The sequence below is a fragment of the Hippocampus bargibanti genome, linkage group LG12 (assembly GCF_051943395.1).
Source record: "Hippocampus bargibanti isolate YZ-2025 linkage group LG12, ASM5194339v1, whole genome shotgun sequence".
Classification (NCBI taxonomy): domain Eukaryota; kingdom Metazoa; phylum Chordata; class Actinopteri; order Syngnathiformes; family Syngnathidae; genus Hippocampus; species Hippocampus bargibanti.
In genome coordinates this window covers 13,330,909-13,348,887 of record NC_142745.1, presented here as the reverse complement: position 1 = coordinate 13,348,887, position 17,979 = coordinate 13,330,909, and the positions used below count along the sequence as shown (strand labels likewise).

The 17,979-nt window shown below is 40.1% G+C and overlaps 1 protein-coding gene across 4 annotated transcripts; it reads right to left on the bottom strand.

Moving 5' to 3' along the window:
* Positions 1-250: 250 nt before the first annotated feature.
* lactbl1b (lactamase, beta-like 1b) lies at positions 251-16,169 on the bottom strand. Of its 4 annotated transcripts, XM_089010303.1 has the most exons (8): positions 16,016-16,169; positions 13,848-13,930; positions 10,493-10,694; positions 8,558-8,664; positions 7,117-7,274; positions 4,526-4,773; positions 2,864-2,969; positions 251-1,999 (listed from the first exon to the last, which is right to left on the bottom strand). In XM_089010303.1, the coding sequence occupies exons 2-8, from the start codon at positions 13,905-13,907 to the stop codon at positions 1,021-1,023; spliced, it is 1,860 nt and encodes a 619-aa protein (XP_088866429.1). In that variant the 5' UTR covers positions 13,908-13,930; positions 16,016-16,169; the 3' UTR covers positions 251-1,020. The 4 variants fall into 4 exon arrangements, with proteins under 4 accessions (XP_088866429.1, XP_088866431.1, XP_088866430.1 ...); XM_089010305.1 differs by lacking the exons at positions 13,848-13,930; positions 16,016-16,169 and adding an exon at positions 13,451-13,545; XM_089010304.1 differs by lacking the exons at positions 13,848-13,930; positions 16,016-16,169 and adding an exon at positions 12,232-13,385.
* Between the last annotated feature and the right edge of the window lie 1,810 nt (positions 16,170-17,979).

Below are 17,979 nucleotides of genomic sequence, written 5' to 3'. Positions count from 1 at the left end.
TCCCTTCCAGAAAGGGGCAGAGTTTCCCTTGTTTTCTATGTTAGCACTTTGTTCCAGATTCAGCTGTATTTAAAGCACTATATAAATCAATATGTATGTATTAATAATAATAATAATCCATTTCATTTCTAAGTGCCTTTCAAAACTCTCAAGGTCACTTTACAATCACAGCATTCATTTTTCTCTGGGTGAGCAGCGCCGCCGTTCACTCAACCCGGAATCACTCAAATAGATAAAAAGTGAGCTAGCTAGCTATCTAATAGATTACTAATAGATAGATGGCTCGCTCGTTAGATAGCTAATAGATAGCAAATGGATAGCTGGCTAGGTAGTTAGTTAGATAGCTAGCTAGATAGCTAAATAGCAAGCTAGATAGCTAGCTGGGTAGCTCGCTAAAGAACTAGCTAGATAGCCAGCAAGATAGCTCACAACATAAGGAAAACATACATTGTGAATGAAGTTTTAAACTATGATTACCTCTTGTATGCGGAAATAAAAGAACTTTTATATGAAAATAGAAAATATCACTTTGCCCCCCCCAAAAAATAGCGGGATTCCGATAAATCGCGGGATGTCTGCGATCCCTGGAACTGATCCAGTATTGTATTGTATTTTGTACAGGTGCCCTCATTTCAAGCTCATATAACTCCAGACCCATATCATTACGAATTAATTCGTTTCTTCAGATGAAAGAAGAGAGTCTAAGGTTTATAATGCCAAACTGAATGTTTATGTAGTCTTAAAACTCCTGGAATTCAAGGGACAATGACAAAAACCCTGGCACTAGAGTGGACACATTTTTGCACATCATCTGGCAGCGAATGAGTTCATAGCAAGCGTTTACTGTGAAACGTGTTGTCAGGGGAAATAAAGACATGGGAGAGTAAATGAAAACTGAAAAACAAAATAAATTGTGTGTACAGGCAGGAGGCGAGAGCCAACCACCTTAATTTGTAACAACCTCCTACGATGGTAACCAGTCCGCTTGATGCTAACAAGTCCACTTGAGAGAGAAGGGACTCAACTGGTGAAGGACGGCTTGCGTGCTATCCTCACCACACTGTATGTGTTCAACCCCGGTGCGTCAAACCCGGGCGACAAACCATGCTTGTCGTAGGTGTAAAAGTTGAACAGTTGTCCATCCTGCGCCTCGAGAGAGACGGAGGCCGAGCCCACTCTGAGGACGCAGGGGTACTCCCTTTCAAAAACCACCTTGAAGACGCGCTCCACTAGGAAATTAAGCTTGATTGTCCGGTACATTTGCGGAATCAACTCTTCGATCTGAGGGCCGAATTGCTGCATGGTGAGAACGCCGTCCGGGCCGGCTTTGATTTCGTAGAAGGTGATGTTGCTGTAGGTGAAGAAGCCTGTGTAGGCCTCTGGGTTTGGGGGCGCAGACAGCACCCTTCTAGCATCCCGGAATGCATTTTCTAAGGCGGGGACGATGTGACGGTAGGCTTTGGCCACCACGTCCTGCTTCTGAGACCGAACTCCGGCCATGAGCACCACCAGTCCGAGCTTGAGTCGAGGAACCAGGGAGAATGTGGCCGAATAGCCGTCGAGGTCGCCATCTTTGCGTACCATCTCATAGCCCAGCAATTCGTTCACCTCCCAGGGTGTCCCCGTGCGGTTGGCGAAGTAGTCCTTGTCGCACCTGAACAGTGGCGTGAGCATGATCTTCAAAGAATCAGGATCCAGAAGCTTACGGTGGTAGGCGCCCAGCAGCATCATCGCTAGCTTGGCCAGGTCGGCCGCTGTGGAGAACATCTGACCCGATGGGCGATACCAGCCCAAGTCATAAAGCGGGGCGGGCTTCCCGTTGGAGTACACGCCCACGGCAACCTGGCCCTGGAGGCCTGGCGTGATGTCAAAGCCTGTGTCCTCCATGCCCAGCCGGTCCAAGATGTTGTCCGATACCCAACGTTGGTAATCCATATTGACCACGCGCTCGGACATCACGTGGGCCAGAAGTGAGAAGGCGAGGTTGCTGTAGTGACATCTGCAAAGAGCCGTGAATTTGAATTACCGTATTTTCCGCCGGTGTATAAGGACTACAAGGTACACCTTCAATTACTGACATGCTTAAAAATGTTTTCCCTAGATAAGGCACACTTTGTTATAAGGCGCTACAGTAGAGGCTGTGGTTACGTTTTGATATCCTAGCATGGACCGCACACAACTTCTAGCTGTCATTAAGGATTATACTAAACGAGATTTTGAAAACAACGGTGGCACCACAAATTGTGTTTTCGTATTTTTTTCTTTTTCCCTTTCCTTTTCCTTTCACAACGTTGCTGCTGTGAAATTCCTCCATTTTGAGACTAATAAATCTCTGACTCTCATAGCATCATATCGTGTCATTTAATATCATATCTCCTATCATCATATATCATATCATATCATATCATATCATATCATATCATATCATATCATATCATATCATATCATATCATATATCACATATTTCATATATCATGTCATACATCATATCATACATCACATCATATATACTGTCATATACAGGTATCTTATCTTATCTTGTCTTGTCTTGTCTTGTCTTGTCTTATCACAATTAAAACAGCCCTCGCCCAGTGCATTACAATATACTGTTGTGACGGTGCTTTAAGACAAGACAAGATAAGATAAGATAAGATAAGATAAGATAAGATAAGATAAGATAAGATTAGATAAGATAGCCTTGAATAGTCCCACAATGGGGAAATTTGCAACCAGGATTCAATTTATGTGTACGTGCATTATCAACATGAGGGGATGTTTTTTCTTCACTCTCCCTACTGTCACCCCTTAGCAACTCCAGATAAAACTGTCAAGAATCACTAATTCGAATAACATGAGCCCTTACTTAGTTCCCGGGTCGGCGACAAGAACATCGTCGTGCAGAAGGTTGATTGCTGATTGAGTCTTTCCTTTCCAGAGAAGGTTTGTTGCCCTGAGTCTCCTGGGTAGACCTATTGCAGAAAATAAACCACAGAATTGAGCACAGAATTTGTATGCTTGTCACAGACGTACACAAACACTCCTTGTCAATACGTTGCCCTTCTTCATTTGTTATTTTTGGACCGATCAATTTTTCCCACACAAACAACCATTAAATTGCTATGATTGTTATCACGCTGGCTATGAAAGAACACAAGGTGCAGATTGTGGGTATCAAACTTGTCACCATAGTTACGTCCTTACGGGTCCGGCATTTAGAGTCAGTGCATTCAAGTCATTCAAGTCAGTCAGAGGGAGCAACAAATGTCCGCAATAGGAAATAAACAAACAAATAAAGAAAGAAAAATACATATTTTAATGAAAATAAAATAAAATAAAATTTTGATTAAAAAATTTTTTAAACTACGAGGCACAGTTCATTGTATTGTCTATTCGCTAGCTATTAGCTATCTATTCGCTAGCTGGCTAGCTTACTATCTATTTGAGTTACTTCCGGGTTGCGTGAGCGCTGGCACGTGTGGCTGCCGCTGCTCACCCACAGGAAAAAAACTTATCCTGCGACTGCAAAGTGTCCTTGAGAGTTTTGAAAGGCACTTATAAATGAAATGTATTATTATTATTATTATTATTATTATTATTGGAATTACTGAAACTGGTGTTGGAAGCTAAATCATATAGCTATTTTATTATATTTAGATATATTATTTTTTGCTATTTTTCTTTCAAATATTTTTTAAGGGTGTGACAGAGACAGCTGTCAGGTTTGCACCTCCCAAAATACAGTTTCATCAAGATATGTGCACTTACCAAAACTATTTTCACGAACACTCCCACTCACACACACGCAGACACACCTAAAAAGTGTCACAATTTGCGAGGCGGTGGTGGTGGACTTCAAAAAAACAGGCGTTAGGGAGGAGCAGGGTGTAATTGACGAATTGTGTCAAATAAAGTTGACAGGAACAAAATCTTAAACATCAAAGTCATCAGAACAAAAAAGTCCAAAGTAGCAAACAAAACCGTGAATAAAACATGACAAGATGAAACAAACCTGACTGTCCTTTTAACTACCACTGATTAAAACGACCAACACCTATGCAGTTGCAGGCAGGACCCAACAGCGCCACCCGTTGATCGCAAACCAAAACGTCACAAAAAGGTGATGTAATCATTGTGCGGAGAATAATAATAATAATAATAATAATAATAATAATAATAATAATAATAATAATAATAATAATAATAATAATAATAATCGGTCCTTATACTGCATAGTACAGTAAACTGTTGATAAATGTGATGACGATACTAAAGTAGAGTGGAAAAAAATTGTCATAAACTTACTATATCTAGCTATTAGCTAGCTAGCTTTCTATCTATTTGAGTTACTTCCGGTTATGAGTGCACGCTGGCGCGTGTGGCTACCGCTGCTCACCCACAGAAAAACTTATCCTGTGTCTGTGAAGTGACCTTGAAAGTTTTGAAAGGCGCTTATAAATAAAATGTATTATTATATTACAAATTTTCGTAACTATGATACGTGATTGACTTTGGATGTTAGATTCACCAGAGAGCTGGCTGACCATCCTGCGCAGCGTCACCGAGGAGGATCGAATAGGCACCTCGCCGCTGTCTAGGAAGATCAAGCCATCCGTCACATATTTTAGCTCCGACTCTCGGGTCTTCCCCATGGGGTTCTTGATGGTGAAGTTGTCCACGTACTTCTCCAGCGGATCATCCAGGGAACTGATCTTGCCCTCCTCCCATAGGCGGTACAGCATCAGCGTGGGGAAAATTTTAGACAGGCTGGCTATTCTGAAAACAAGCCAAAGTATATGCAAATTTAAAGGACAACCGACGTCTCTGGACATGTGTCCATAATTTGTAAAATGGCTTCAAATGACTTCTACTGAGCGTATTTTAAAAAGAATCCACCGCATATAGCTATATGTTACGTTTTAAGACTCGCGCTGAATATTCAGGAAGTCTTGATTTTGAGTTGGTGACGAGTCCGTACATGACGTCACTAAAGGAACGCCCCTGACCGAAAAAAGATGCATTGTAGCAGTCCTTCCATTACGTCAATGTATTTTGCTGTACTTGTTTGGTCTGGGGACCTCGTGTTGCACCCAAAAGACGCCAGAAGAGGGCGTCCAAACTCCATATAAGGAATTTATCAGCCTGTGGAAACGGAGGTGGCCACAGGAGGTCGCCATTTTGTGCCTCTTTTTCGGTGAGACATTTCCCCCCAATGTTGCCTCAAAATGGCACGGAATAAATTCTTTAATCGATTGCAAACTTATATGCTTTCCTCTTCAGAACTATTTGAATCATATTCATAACTGGATGAGTAACAAGAAAGCATCTTCTCCGAATCTTCAGCCAGTGTTTTGATTCTCCAGAAATGCAAGACGTCTTGGCGTGACGTCACAAACTGGGGGCGGGACTTTCTGAGAATGCCCAATTCGCAGCTCAATTTTTTGCTGATTTTTGGCACTCTAAGTCATTTTTATTGGTGTTTTGCATTTGAATAAAAATATCATACTGCGTGTTTTGGGTATTTTAGATGCTATAAAACGTTTTTCTGATGTCAGTTATAGGAAACAAAAAATTGACGTCGGTTGTTCTTTAAGTGATACATTCGTAAAACATAGTCTTCTTGATTTGAATCCCACACCCCTGGATGTCCCAAGCACCAACAACTATAAACCAACAGAACATAGACATTTTAATTGGTTGTCCTTTCCCTGAACCGATAGATTTGTAACCTGGCTAATGAGCTCTTCATGTGAAGGAGTTTTAAGTCCTAAATGAGTCCAAGGCCAGATATCATACTGTCACGTCCACTCGAGGCGTAGTGACAACACTCGAGGGACGACGGAAGGAGGTAAGGGTTGGATCCAAAATACACGGTGAGACAGAGTTCCAATAAAGAGTCTTTACTGAGACACGCACAAAAATAACAAACAAAGAGGTGACAATGAGGGCGATAACTGAACAGACCTGGTGGTGTGGTAGTAGCGGGGAACTTCCTACAATACTTTGACAACGACCGTACGGAAGGTGTGGCTTTTATAGCCAGAAGGCACAATTTAGGGAATGGGGAACAGGTGCGTGAGCCGGGTCAGCCAGGAAGGAAGGGGCCGTCTCAGAGGAGCAGCGGAGGAGGAGACAGGAGGGGAGGGGCGCGCTCCTGACGGCAACGAAGATGTGACACATACATGAAGATGACAGTTTAACAGACTGTGTCTGTTCACCTCAGGTTGACCCCAGATTTTCTGTGCTTCCATTGTGGGCCTTGTGTTTGACAGCTGACTAACCTTGAAGCGTTTAAATATGATTAATTATATTCTGTTTATTCTATGTCCATGGCTGAAGGAGGAGAATAAATTGATTTGGTTGCATATTTATCGTTAAAGCCATTTTCAAGACAAACTTTTCAAGAAAAAACTTGGACATCATTAAGAAAAGTCGGTCAGTTATTTCTTGGCTAATGGTACCATCTAGTGGACGTGTAGTAAATCACACCATACTTTTTTCAGTGTGGATTAATTCAGACATAGCACTACTGAAGGCCTAGCGATGAAATCCATGGCCCGCTACTGTAACCTGCTATGCATTTTTTGTGTGATTGTGATGTCATATTATTTATTTATTTATTTAGTTTTTTTTTGTTCTTTTGACTTCAAAATGACGCCGCGAAAGTGGCTGCCTTTCCAGGGGCTCCTGTATTTTGTTTTCCTACTTCTTTCTTTCCTTTCCTCTTACTTTCATCACTTTGCCACTGTGAAATGTAAATTTCTCCACGGCAAGACTAATAAAGGTAAATCCAATCCATTTTTTTTTTGAATGGAGGAGGAAACCATTGTACCCAGAGAAAACCCATGAAGGCATAGCTAAAATGTGTCAAATAGTCAACCACAATTCCACAGTGGGAAAAACGTTCCCATTCAAGCGAGATTGTTTGGTTAGTTTTGTCTATTATAACAAAACATATCTTAAGAACCCAAACACCCCTGAACATGAACTGGAGCGTTCCATGGGTGTTTTTTAAGTAGCCACTTTGAGCAAAGTACAGGAATGAAAAGCATACGCTTTTAAGAATAAACAATCCCAAACAAATCCAAATCTAGAAACAATATGATATTGTTAAATCACCTGTAGATGGTATACTCATTGGGAGGTCCCGAGAATGCATCTGAGCTGTTCCTTTTACCAAAATTACCAGTCCATAAAACTGTGTCGTTCAGGATGACTATGGCAGAGAGAGCCGGGAGACTAACTGGATTGATGCTGTGGCGAAGCAAAATGTCCACCTGCAGGGGCGACACATAACGTATTCAGGGATGGAAAACAAAACCCATTTTAAATGCATGTGGAATTATAAGGCAATGCCAGAGGACGCCATTTGTTGATGCTTCTTAAAGCAGCCTATGTTCAACCTTCACGATGGTGTCATTAGCTTCCATATGTTTTAATAATAAATAATAATAATAATAATACTTTTGATTTCTCAGCGCCTTTCAGTCACAGGATCGATTTTTGTCACGTCTCGCCCGATTGGCAGCAATCATGCAAGTTAGTAATGAACGAGTATTGTTTTTCCTCAAAGGTTGCACTTGGGAAATGTTGTTTCGACTGCACTAGTAAGGAAGTAATTTTTATTTTTTCCTTCTCAATTCATTTTTGCTTTTTAGATGGATTTTTTTTAATCAAATATTCAGCTCACGACCCATATTGTGTTCCTCTACAAGGCCTTTTAACTCATTCATTGCTAGACGTGCAAAAATGTGCCCACTCCAGTACCAGGGTTTTTGTCATTTTCACTCAAATTCAGAAAAAAAATAGTTAATTTCTAAGTTATATGGGTCTGGAGTTATCTGAGCTTGAAAGGAGGGTGGCTGTCCAAAATACAATGTAATACATACATATTCGTTTATATCGAGCTTTAACAACAGCTGAAGCTGGAACAAAGCACTAACATGGAAAAATTGAAATTCTGCCCCCTTGTGGGAGGCAAAAACATAGACGGAGATTTGGATCAGCACTTTATCGGAAACCAAGCAGGAAAAAACAAAACCCGAACTAATATGGGAATGGCGGCCTATGTCATATTTGCAAATTCCGAATAAATTGGTGAATGGCAGCGGATGAGTTAATTGTGACTGCAAAGCATGGCCACTTGATGTCGGGTCATTGTTTGTTTGGCCCTTGTCATGTTTGTTTATTCTGTCATCGTTGTTTCTGTCATTGTTTGCGTTTTTTACTGTTATTTGCTTCAGCCATTGGTTTTGTTTGTTACTTTGGACTAATTTTGTTTTCAGAACTTTACGTCTGTGTAGTGGACACATTTTGTACGTCTGACAGTGAATGAGTTTAGCGCCCCCCTATCCTTCACATTCAAATGATAATGACCTGCTCCTCCAATCCAAAATAAATAAAAATAATCCACAAACTATCAAATGGGCACACTAATATGGGCACATATAGAAGATTTTCAGCTTCTGTCAATTTATTTTGCTGCCAATATGACCCACGTCGCTCTATGTAAATTGCATATCGAACAGATCGAGTGTGGCTGTCTTGAAAAGCTACGAACCTTTTCCATGGCCTCTTTCAGAGCAGGAATTGGATGCTGTAGTGGAACAGGCTCGGGGAATCGAGGACATCTCATTTCGGATTTGGCATTGTCACCCAGTTCTTCATCTGTCGTGTCAAAATGGAAATTGACAACAGGTGGGAGGAGACAATGACTATAGGGACCATGTTGGTTTACTTCATCTGATAACTGAAGAAAAATCAGTCCCATATGCTACGGCAATCGAGGACATCAGTTCTTTCCCCCGTGGTGCTTGCGCAATAGATCAATGCTCAAACTATCATTTACATTTTCAACATGAAAATGAGAACATTGAATTGTGTCATGTGGCGCTCATCTTTTCACACGCGGGGGCAGGAGTGGGCATACACATGCGGATTTCCATTAGTGGGCACAAATTTGATATTTATTATTTGCGATGCATTTCAGAAACTCTCACACATTTACAGGTAGAACTGAACTTGCAAAAAGTTCAATAAAAATTGTCATTTTGGATCATTTAACTCATTCACTGCCACATTCACTGTTTTTTTCATGCTTGGGTGCCATGCCCTATGGCAATGTTTTTACTTTTTCCACAAGCAGGCAGTATTTCCTTTTTTTCCATGTTAGTGCTTTGTTCCAGCTTCAGCAACCGACGTCTCCGGACAAGTTGTGTCCATAATTTGGAAAATGGCTTCAAATGACTTCTACTGAGTGTATTTTACAAAGATTCCACCGCATATAGCTATATTTTACATTTTAAGACTCGTGCTGAATATTCAGGAAGTCTTGTTTTTGAGTTTGTGACAAGTCCTTACGTGACGTCACTAAAGGAACGCCCCTGACCGAAAAAAAAGACACATTTTAGCAGTCCTTCCATCACGTCAATGTCATTTGCTGTACTTGTTTGGTCTGAAATCCTCGTGTTGCACCAAAAAGTTGCCAGAAGAGGGCGATGAAGCTCCATGGAAGGAATTTATCAGCCTATGGAAACGGGCTGATTCATTCCTCAAAGGATCTGGTCGCCATTTTTCTGCCTCTTTTCTGGGACGCTACATTGCAGTCCAGATGCCTCAAAATGACACGGAATAAATTATTTAATCGATTGAAAACATGTATGCTTTCCTCTTCAGAACTATTTGAATCATATTAATAACTGGATGAGTAACAAGAAAGCATATTCTCCGAATCTGAAGCCATTGTTTTGATTCTCCAGCAATGCAAGACGTCTTGGCGTGACGTCACGAACTGGGGGCGGGACTTTCTGAAACTGGCCACTTCCGGTTTCAAATTGAAGTACTATTTAGACACTTTAAGTCATTTTTATTGGTGTTTTGCATTTGAATAAAAACATCATACTGCGTCTTTCGAGTATTTTAGATGCTATAAAACGTTTTTCTGATGTCAGTTAAGAAACAAAAAAGTGACGTCGGTTGTCCTTTAAGGTGCTATATAAATCAGTACAAGTAACATCTGACTTACAACCAAGTTCCATTCCGACCAAACGGTCATAAATCGATGAAAATGTTTCTTCAGCTGTCATCTGTACTTTGATCTGTACTTCAAAGAAGTAGAGACGACGGCTGAAGATGGACCACTCCTGTACGACTGAGAGCTTACACAGACAAACAGTCGTAAATCAAAATGGTCGTAAGTGGAAATCCATTTAAATTTGAATAGAGACTTGGAGGCTAAATGACTCGCAAATTCTCCCCTGTGGTGCGATCACACGGTCGATTGCTGTGCGAGAGTGAGATGCTGGCTGGCCAAAATTGTCATACGTGTTGCTGCTAGCGCATTGCGGTGTCAGGCGTACAGTTAAAATTTTAAAAATAGGGTCTGGGGGTCATGGTCGTAAGTACTTGTAGTCGTAAGTCGAGCCGGTCGTAAGTGGGATGTTACCTGTATGTATGTATTACATTGTATTTTGGACAGCCGCTGAAAAGCTCTCACCTGGCTGTAGCTTCGGAAGTTGATATTGCCAGAAGAAGCATCCCGTCATCACCATGGATAGCACGAGGAAGAACACCAAACCCACTTGAGTCCATTTAACCTTCATTTTCTTGGTTTTGTTGATTCCTTGGAACTGGATGGTGGGAGCAGGTGGGGGAGGAGAAGCCGGAGGGACAGTTGCGGCGGCGACTGGAGGAGTTGTCTTGAATTGAAGCACACATCACTCACTCATAAAGATTTTGCGAAAAAATGACTTGAATCCAAAACAACAAGTGATCGTCCCTCTTGGTACTCAACACAATATCATACCTGTCAACCGGCTATTTTTAGCCGTATTCTGTAGGATTTTTGCACATTTTTTTGTACGGGAAACGCAAAAATGGTTAAATATAATTTTGAGATATTTTTGATTTCGTCATTACATATTAGCAGTAATGTTCATGATAATAAATATCGCTACTTGTAAAACGTGAAGTAGACCACTGAGAAAACAAGTCATTGCGAAAAATCTCAAGAAACAAAAAAAAAGGTCAGAGAAGCCAAGTTCCGGTCAAGTGGAAAATGTTATTTTGAAATCAGTTAAATTAAACATTTCACATTGTTTTTTGCCGTAATATCATTCACATTTTTAAGAAACATTATACAGTGATACCTCAGCTTACAAACTTCAAACTTAATTGGTTCCCAGAAGTGTGTGTAAGGCGAAAAGTGTGGCTTGCAAACATTAATTTCCAAAAGGAAACCATTAAAAATGAGAATAATCTGTTTCCAGGTCCCCATAAAACAAAATTTTCTACTAAATAAGCCTGAATACTACACAAAATATACCTTATTTTATGTATCATAAATGTGCTATAGTATTGTAATTAAATAAATAAACTGTACTATATAATAAAGTCGTCTTATTTACCTTTGTGATTGTCGTTGATGTAGTTTCCTCTTGATGATATCCGAGTGCAGCTACCGTGCTTTCTCGGCGATAATACCCTGCTAGCTGCGTTTCCTTAATCCAAATCAACAGACGTTTTTCAATCTCTTATTTTGCCTAAGACCGTTGCTTAGACAACACAGAAACACCCTTAGCCACACGTAGCAATGGTCGACTTAGCATACTGGTACTGGGACGCTAAGTCACACAAATGCATGCCTCGTTCGTGATTCTCGATAATCTCCTTCTTCTGCTCGGCCGTAATTTTGTTTTGTGTCCTCTTTGGCTGAACACTAGCCTGTGGTGGGGTCTTTTTCAGTCCCAAAAAAGTAAAAAGTGTCCACTCGATAGCAAACCACGCACGTATGCCACGTATGCACTCAGAGAAAGGGTGTGTGGAAAAGTAGTCCTGCAGTCACGGTGGCGCTGTTCGGACGTGTGGTTTGACTAGTTTGGATGCCAACATTATATTCTCGCAAATTTAATGTTCGTAAGGCGAAAAGTTCGTTAGCTAAAGCGCTCTAAACCGTAACATCGTAAGAACACAAATTATTTTTTGTTGTGGACAAATTTGTTTATAGCAACAACAAAAAAAGCCACAATGCTCTACCACAAAGAACATACTTGATTATTGCTAGAAATATGTTGTAACTTATTAAAAATATTCATGTTTACATGTGAAATTTTGTTCATAAAATTGCGCAATGAAATATTACACACGCATATGTTTTTTTTTTTTCTCAGTAAGGAAAAATGGAGCCGTTCGTCAGGTCAAAGTGTCTCGCAGGTTGACAGGTATGATAATACTCACCCCCAGAGCAGGACGGCTGAGATTAAGAGTGACACAGCAATCTTTTTAGCACCCAATCAGTCACCGAAACATCATTCCGTATAATTTCTGCCACAAGAGTAAAGGCGTCTCGCATGTCGACAAATGGCACAAAAGTGAACCGCCATGTCCAATTTTAGCAAGTGGCGCACTGTAATCGGACCGTTGGTGCCGCTCTTTCCACAACACAATTCAATTTCCTCTCCTGTAGTTCTAGCCTGTTGACATCATAATCCCCAGATTTACTCTACCAAAGCAGTCGACTGGGGTGGGTGTGAGGGGGGCGATTTTAATCCTTAATCCATGTGAATCACTTTGCTTCAGTCCAGTCTGTTGAATGTATCCCGTGAGATGGCCGCCTTAGGGATGTTGCCCCAGACGGCGCAGGATTGGGTCCTTGGGTTAAATTGCAATACCTGTGTGTTGCTGCGGTGTGGCCATTGTGGTTTAAATGAGGAAATCGAGGCAGGACAACTTTTGAACTCAATGGCGGAAAAAAATAAACATGAACAAGCAAATGTAACTCATTCACTGACAGACGATGTGCAAAAATGTGTTCACTCCAGTGCCAGGGTTTTTGTCATTGTCACCCAAACTCCAGGACCTACAGAATATTAAGTTTTAGGACGACATAAACATTCAATGCAGCGTAAGAAACTTTAGAGTCTCTTCTTTCATCAGACAAAAATGTTAATTCCTAAATTATATGAGTCTGGAGTTATATGAGTTTGAAATGAGGGTGGCTTTTCAAAATACAATGTAATACATACATATTGGGTTATGTAGTGCTTTAACAACAGCCGAAGCTGGAACAAAGCACTAACAGGGAAAAAGGGAAATGCTGCCCTCATGCGGAAGGGAAAAACATTGCCAGAGGTCTGGCCAGCACTTTATCGGCAGCTAAGCAAGAAAAAAAAACAAAGCCAAACTAATTCGGGAATGGTGCCCTCTGTCATATTTTCAATTCCCGAATAAATTGGGGAATAGCAGTGAATGAGTAACAAAAAAGTAAATAACAAAATGATTAACTATATTTTAAAATGTTTTGACGAAAGGATGAGTCAACGAAATAAAACAAGAAACTAAAGAAAGAAACAAAGAATTTTTTTTAAACATGATCAACGATGACAATACAATACAATACAATACAATACAATACAATACAATACAATAGGCTCAGTCGATTTTTACTGGCGGATACCTGTTATTCATGTTGCTACTTGCAATGACCAAATCTTCCTTAAAGATGACTTTTGTGGTTCTTTTTTTCATTTTTAATTACAACACACACACACACACACACACACACACACACACACACACACACACACACACACACACACACATGACCCCGTTTATTTATCAATCCACAAAAGGGATATCTGTGGTGAAAAATCTTGGTACTCTATTGAATTCTCTCTTCCTGAAGGTTGGTTGGGGCTTTATCACAATATATGAGTGGTTTGTGGAAAAGCTCACTCCCAAAAGGATTGTGTGCAGGTGCTGATCCGGGTTATATAACCTGTGACAAAGAGAGCATGCACGGACTCATACACACACACACACATGCACAAATGTGCACGTGCACACCTTTTTACCTGCACTTGAAGCCCATCCATGGTGGCCTCCCTGAGGACTTTACTCCCGGCCTTGCCCATGCTTCCACCTCATCAGCTGTGACCTGTCACAAAAAAAAAACACATAAATGAGGCCTCATTTGCATTTGCAAATGTATTCGGATTCACATTCTGGATTTGTGCAACATATTCACGCAGGTCGCGCAGCACCTCTTGAGCACCACCTAAACCCTTTGCCAGCGAGATATAAGATTATAATTGAGGTCTAACTAGGTAACAGCAGGTACAGAAAAAAAACCCAACACGATCTGTCAAGGAAACTGCATAAGATGACTACGTGATGATTGAGCCCACAGTGTGAAAAATAACAATAATAATAATCTATTTCATTTATAAGCGCCTTTCAAAACTCTCAAGGAGGACCAAATGTTTGTCACGATTTGCAAGGTGGTGATGGCAGATGTGGATCCCAAAAAGCAGGCAGGAGGGAGCAGCAGGTTGTGTTTGAGAAATTGTCTTAAAATAAAGTCAACAGGAACAAAATCTAAAACATCAGTCATTCAAACAGAAAAAATACAAAGTATCAAATAAATACCAAGAGTAAAAGTCTGCCAAGATTAAACAAACACATGCACAGCATACAATTGCATACAAAGCATACATCAACAATGACCCGACACCGGATGGTCGTGATGGGAGTCCTTTTATGTGTCACTGATTAAAACGACCAGCACCTGCGAGGCTGCAGGCAGGGCTGATCCGAACGTGGCAGTCCACTGATCGGGACGACCAGCACCTGTACAGGTGCAGGCGGGGCTGACAGCGCCATCCGTTGGTCGCCAACCAGATCATGACAATGTTAAGTATGTGTGTGAATGTACAATATTAATATTAATATTAATATTAATATTAATATTAATATTAATATTAATATTAATATTAATATTAATATTAATATTAATATTAATAGTAAAATCTCATCTCATCTCATTTTCCGTACCGCTTATTCCTCATTAGGGTCGCGGGGGTTGCTGGAGCCTATCTCAGCTGTCTTCGGGCATGAGGCGGGGGACACCCTGAATTGGTTCCCAGCCAATCGCAGGGCACACAAAGACATACAACAGTCACACTCACACGCACCCCAGGGACAATTTGGAGTGGTATTAATATTAATATTAATATTAATATTGTTAATATTAATATTGTTAATATCAATATTAATATTAATATTAATATTAATATTGTTAATGTTAATGTTGATCAAATACACCAAAATCATGTTCGACCACCTGCACAACTAAATAAACTTCCTTTTTGCCAATCTAAAATGTTTTGAATTCAAATTTGGTAGATGTGCTGTCACATCGACCAAATCATAAATATGTCGAACGAAATATGCACCACGGAAATTACAATGCAGCCTACAATCTGTTACCAAATTATGGATGCTGATAAAGTGCTGGCCAAATCTCTTGCAATGTTTTTTTTTTCCTTTCCACAAGGGATCAACATTTCCCTTTTTTCCATGTTAGCGCTTTGTTCCAGCTTCAGCTGTTTTTATTAAAGCACTATATAAACCAATATGAATGTACTGCATGTATTGCATTGTACTTTGGAGAGCTGCTCTCATTTCAAGCTCAGATAACTCCAGACCAAATAATGTAGGAATTAACTCAGTTTTCTGATAAAATAAGAGTGTCGAAGTTTTTTTTAATGCTACGTTGGATGTTTATGTAGTCCTAGAACTCAATATTCTGTGGGTCCTGGAATTTGAGTGACAATGACAAAAACCCTGGCACTTGAGTGGACACATTTTTGCACATTGTTTGACAGTGAATTAGTTAAATCACCCTCTTTAAATATAATTTGTTGACTGTCTACAATAAGGTACATTTTACATGCATTTCATTGGGGGTAATATTTAACATGCTCCCAAGTTGTGTTCTTTTTTTAAACAGTGTGTGGCTTCTAGACACAGATTTATCAATCTTCTCGATATACTTGTAAATTCCATTAAAGCCATAATGACCAATTATTTTAGAGTGTGTCAGCGCGTGTCCAAGCATTATTAGAGGCAGGAGTCCACACAAGCACATTATATAACCCCCGTAATGAGTCAAACAGCTTTTTTTTCTGCTTTTTTTTGGGCCACGAGATGCCTCGTGGTCATTTGCTCCTTGTCAACTTACCTCAGGATCTGTTGGTCACGCTTCTTTTGAGTCTTTATTGACACGGAGGAAACAAAAAAATATTCCGTTTAGGTTCAGTTCCGAGTTTGGAAGCTCGGGATGTTCTCCTGACAGATGTTGGTATCATAGCTATGACTAAATCCGACTGGTATCAAACCCAGCGTTCTGGATTAAGCAGCACAGCCAATGGCCACATCTGTCATTGCACTTTAACTGTGTGTGTGTTCGTGTGTGTGTTCACATGCGTTTGTGTGTGTGTGTTTTCGCTTTATATTTTGGGATGACAAGTTGACCGAATAAAATAAAAAAACACACTCAATCACACGCAATTTACCAGTCGAGCAGAGATTATGGTAATGATGTGAAATTGCTTTGTAAGTGTACTGCTAAACATATGCCAGTCTTGGAATCTTGGATTTGTGTTGTTTCTTACATTCTGGAGTCACACTTAACTCATTCACTGCCATTCACAAATTTATTCGAGATTTGAAAATATGACGTAGAGCGACATTCTTGAATTTGTTCGGGTTTTGTATTTTCATGCTTGGGTGCCGATAAAGCGCTAGCCATGGCCTCTGGCAATTTTTCTTTTCCACAAGGGGGCGGCATTTCTCTTTTTATCCATGTTAGCGCTTTGTTCCAGGTTCAGCTATTGTGAAAGTGCTATATCAACCAATATGTATGTATTGCATTGTATTTTTGGACAGACACCCTCATTTCAAGCGCAGATAACTCTAGACGCATATCATTTAGGAATTAACTCTTTTTTTCTGATGTAAGAAGGGACTAAGTTTTCTCATGCAGTATTAAAAGTTGATGTAGTCCTAAAATTCAATACTTCGTGGGTCCTGGAATTGGAGTGACAATGACAAAAACCCTGGCACTGGGTTGTACACAATTTGAATCGGAAAATTGTTTTGGACACGTCGGTGTCAAAGTCAAGGCTCAGGGGCCAAATCTGGCCCACCACATCATTTTATTCGGCTCGCAAAAGCAAATAAAGCATGTCAAGTGCCATGATGCTTGCTTGTATTCTAGTTATTATTGTATTTTCTGTGTAGCTCTCTCTCTTGCTTCTATTTTGAATTGTATTTTATTTATTGCATTCAATTTGTGATTATATTTTATTTATAAATTATAGTACCAATGCTTGTCTGTGACTCTAAAGTGTCCTTTAGAGCTTTAAAAGGCGTTTAAAATGTAATGTAAATGTAATGTTATTATTATTATTATTATTATTATTATTATTATTATTATTATTATTATTATTATTATTATTATTGAACATCGTCTAGCAGTGAATGAGTTAAAGTTTAGATTACAGGATAGGTTCGGATTTTGACTGGAAATTTCAAGTCCTGGTTAGTAGTTCAAACTAAAAGAGGGGTTTAAAATAGACTTGGGGTTTCAAATTAGATTCGTGTCTGAGTTGGGGTTTAATGGGTAGGGTACCAAATTGGGAAGGAGAATTTGAGTTCCCCTTTCACTTGAGAGTCTCTAATTAGCATGTAGGGTTCCCAAATAAGGTTTCAAGCCTGTTTGGCGTCCCAGAGTAGGGTGTGACACCCACATTCGTGACTGACGCGCCATGAAGCCATACCTTGGGTTATTTCAGTAGTGTGACACTGAATTTAATCGACAAAAAATAATTGACAGCTCTCGTGCACTTTCGGCAGAGAGTTAATATACGGGCTACACTTAAGTAAACACGGCAGCGTAATGTGCAGAAGCTCGGGTTTAACTCAAGCTGCCGTATTGAATGGCTCTCATGTTCACTCTAACGTGTGGGCATTTGCGTGTATGCATGTGATGCAGCAAACCTGATAGCTTATTGAGGTCATTCTCACAGTGTCATTATATATTTTATACGTGTCATTGGCCAAGTGCAGTAAATCTTTCTCCTCACTTCATTGTCTCCACGCTGAAGCAATCTCCATTTAATTAATGACTCATAAGCTAGCCTA